This window comes from Cryptomeria japonica, chromosome 10, assembly GCF_030272615.1.
Source record: "Cryptomeria japonica chromosome 10, Sugi_1.0, whole genome shotgun sequence".
NCBI classification, from domain to species: Eukaryota; Viridiplantae; Streptophyta; class Pinopsida; order Cupressales; family Cupressaceae; genus Cryptomeria; species Cryptomeria japonica.
This window is the reverse complement of record NC_081414.1, coordinates 477715845-477719600: the sequence shown is the minus strand read 5'-3', so window position 1 is coordinate 477719600 and position 3756 is coordinate 477715845. Positions and strand designations below refer to the sequence as shown.

The 3756-nt window shown below is 37.3% G+C and overlaps 1 protein-coding gene across 1 annotated transcript; it reads right to left on the bottom strand.

The window, feature by feature from the left end:
• Nucleotides 1–635: 635 nt before the first annotated feature.
• LOC131039359 (putative UPF0481 protein At3g02645) lies at nucleotides 636–2740 on the bottom strand. Its single transcript, XM_057972077.2, has one exon. The coding sequence runs from the start codon at nucleotides 2584–2586 to the stop codon at nucleotides 1033–1035; it is 1554 nt and encodes a 517-aa protein (XP_057828060.2). The 5' UTR covers nucleotides 2587–2740; the 3' UTR covers nucleotides 636–1032.
• Nucleotides 2741–3756: the final 1016 nt, after the last annotated feature.

The following is a 3756-nucleotide window of genomic DNA, read 5'->3' as shown; positions in this document are numbered from 1 at the left end:
CCTATTCTATAATTCTGAGGCCTTTTTTATATGCCAATAATAAGCCCATAAAAAAAATTCATAGAGACAAATCATAATTATTATGACATTAAACTTTATTTTTGATAAATTTTCTCTTTGATATGAAAATAAATAATAGTCTTAAAAAATACTCCAAACCTTATCTCCTATATCCCTACTTATTTAAAGATATTGTAAATAGAGTTAAATTTTCTTTTCCCACAATAAACAAAACCATAAATGAAATCATATAAACTTCTCCAACCAAATTTTTAATGCTAAAAATAGTGTTCATCTAAGCACAATCCATATGCTTCTGAAATAGAGCTTTCAATGACGTTAAAATAAAAAACTGTAATAATTTTTTTTTAAAGCTTCCACGAAATACCCCTTAGCTGTTGAAGTAATATTGCCTAAGATAGACTTCAACATTTTGTCCACTCCCCACTTCAATTTTAATATTTTCCAGATCTACTCAACTTATTTCCAAACTAAATTTAGTTGAGATAGCGTAATGAATTTAGGCTAGGAACAAATTATTGAGAAAAGAAATACTACTTTGATAACAAACATAATAAAGGGGGGCAATTCTCTTAATCGTAGTGAAGTAGCTGTTACATAAAAACATAACAAAGTGATGGTGGAGCAGCTATTATATTTAATGCTCCATGAAGGAACAAGCAATAAGTTGTAGAAACAAACATTATTTCCAACGAGAAGCATGAAAAATGGAAACAAAACAAAAAGCTCAATGTTTCCCAATTCCCAACTGCTTTGGGTATTTCTGAAACTTGCTTCTCTTCTTTGATGAAGAAAAATACATGTAAGATATGGAAGCAACTCCAAAATACTTAGCTTAAACAGTATTCAAGTGCCTGGTCTACTGAATTCATCCTCAACAGTTTACTACTTGCTACAGCCAACAGGATACACTAGGATAAAAATCACTATAGATGAGCTCCCTATCCTATCACCATCATAATCACAACGATAACGAGGCCAATTGGAAAAATTAAACAAACAGCTGAGGGATTACTTATATAGTACTGAGATTATTGTGAAGATAGTTTGCAGAGCTGTGAGCAACAGTGCAAGAATTGCCCCGGCCAAAGCTAAAGTTGTCCAAGGCGATGAGAAATGTTCCTTCACAAGCTCTGCGAGCCATACCTTGAATTTACTTTTGTAGTGCTTATACACTTGTCCTTTCAATTCCTGGAAGGCATCTGTCTGACTGAGGGTGACTCCATTGCATAGAGCATTAAGGAGCTCGGCAACCGCTGCATCACTCCCAAGATAGTTTGTGACGATCTCACTTTTCCTGAGAAGACCCACGTCTTCTTCTGAGTCGATCAACTGGTCCATCAAACTCAGGTAGCACGTCACGTAATTGATTTCAGATGCCTTGCACAGCTCAAGAGCGATTAGGTTACGGAAAAGCACCTCTGTGTAATCTGTGATTTGGATGGGAGGAAGATAAATGGTGCCACTCTTCTGCTCAAATTTAATCTCTTTGATGCCTCCAAGTGAGCTCTCAAATTTGATCCCAGCATTTCTTAACTCCACTGCACGGGGGATGCGTCTCACAGCATTCGAGGCTCTGTTCGGGGTGCCTGGTTCGGTGTGATATGCATGATCAAGATCAAGATGATGTGGAGACACAATGAGGGCGTGCAACAAAGCCAGTAGATGATGAGCTTGTTCTTCATCTGCTACCTGTTGCTCTTGCACCTGTGGATGCGAAAATTGCTGCTGCGGCCAGGACCAGGTATCAACATCGTATTTGAAAGGGTAGAATTTTGAACTTGGAGATTTCACTAGCACTCTGAAAAGCTTTGTCCCGACTTTATCTAGTCGGTTGAGCTCCAATTCAAGCAGCTTTCGGAGAACGATCAAGGGGATTTGATTTTCAAGCATCAAAATGTCAGTCAGTATATCAAATCCGGTATAATCAATCTTGTTTCTCTCAAAAATAGGTTCATAGCAATTACCCGATTCCATTACAGGGAATATTTCACCACCCAGAGTCCTCAATATTTCCAGAATGAAGCAACCGTCCTCAATTAGCATCAAGGCCAGGATCTCTGCATCGCACTCGATTTTTTCTTCGTAGGTCTTCCTAATTTTGTCCTCCAGCTTTAAGATCTCATCTTTTGCAGAAAAGAAGAATTCCTTATCAGTTGGATCCTTGGCGTGGTTAATATTGAACCTCGCCATCATTCTACGAAGGGCTCTTCCTTTATGCTTGTCCATTGGAAAAGGGTGTTCATTACTGTGATGGTAAGGACCCAAGGAAACGATTTTAGGAACATAGGCTCCTCGTTTTGTTGATTGTTTGAGGAAGTTCGGAACTCTGAAAATGGAGACATCCCAGGGTGATCGTAAGTGACGCTCATGGGAAGTGATTGTCCATTCTTGTTCGTTCACCCATTCTCGCGATTCTCTAGCGCAGGGTAATTGCAGCAATACCCTTCCAGACGGAACCCATTGTACGAATCGCCTCGACGTCTCAGAAAGGTACAATTTTATCTCGCCTGCCGGTCCAGATAGCTCTTGAATCTCGCTTAAAAGCGGAGCTTTCACAGCCATAGTTCCCACGAAACACACGGAACAGATTTCCTTGTACGCCCAATAACCTTGGTCAATGATTACCTGCCTAAACCAGTCATTATTAATACAGCTTACCAAATGCAATGGCAGTTATTGTTACTACAGCTTACCGAATCCATTATTAGCAGTCATTGTTAATACAGCTTACCGAATGCAATGGCAGTTGAGGTTAACACAACCTACCGAATGCATTGGCAGCCATTATTAATACAGCTTACCAAATACAATAGCACCTATTATTAGTACAGCCTACTGAATGCATTGGCAGTCATTATTATTAAAGCTTACCCAAATGATAAAGTAATAAAAACAACAAATTTAAATAAAATAATTGCAGATAAAACAGAGCACACAGAGATTACATGGTTTGTCAATATGACTACATTCACGTGAAAGGCAAGTGCAATCTCTTTATTTGATGAAGAACCACAATAATCAATCTTTCGAGTATATAATGAATGAGTTTTTTGGTCAACAAAAACAAAGAATGTGAAGGAGCGGTTAATATGATTGTTGGACTTCATATTATGCAACAGTCCAAATAATGTTGCAGCTCTGAGATGCACCTGCCATTCCAAGCTTTTCATCACAATTTTAATAAATCAAAAGAAGCTTTGTAGAACTTCAACTTCTCTTTGGAAACAACCTTGGTCAACGTATATGCAGGATTCAAACTAGTATGTATCTTTTCCAACATGAACTTGCCTTCTTGATGGACATTCTAGATGAAATGTTATCACAGCTCTATATGCTTTGTCCTATTGCATTTTTGGTCAAATGTATAATGCTATTGTTGTCATTGTACAAAGTGAATTCCTTTTGTTTGCTTCCCAATTTAGCTAACAATTAAGCAATGATGGGTATGGTAGGTGAGATAAGAAGATAACATGTTATTGGTATTGGTAGGTGAGATAAAAAGATAACATGTTATTGTGAAGGGCTTGAGTTTATTATAGATAGAATTGAGTTTATTATAGATAGAATAGGTAAGATTATAATAGATGGTGGATAGTACTTTCTACACAATGCTTATGTAAATATTTTTTCATCATAAGATGGATTATTTCTCACTTGTTATCTTTTTTTTTTTTAAGTTTGATGTCACACATGGCATCTATTTGCAATCTTTTCATCAAGAAGACTACCCCA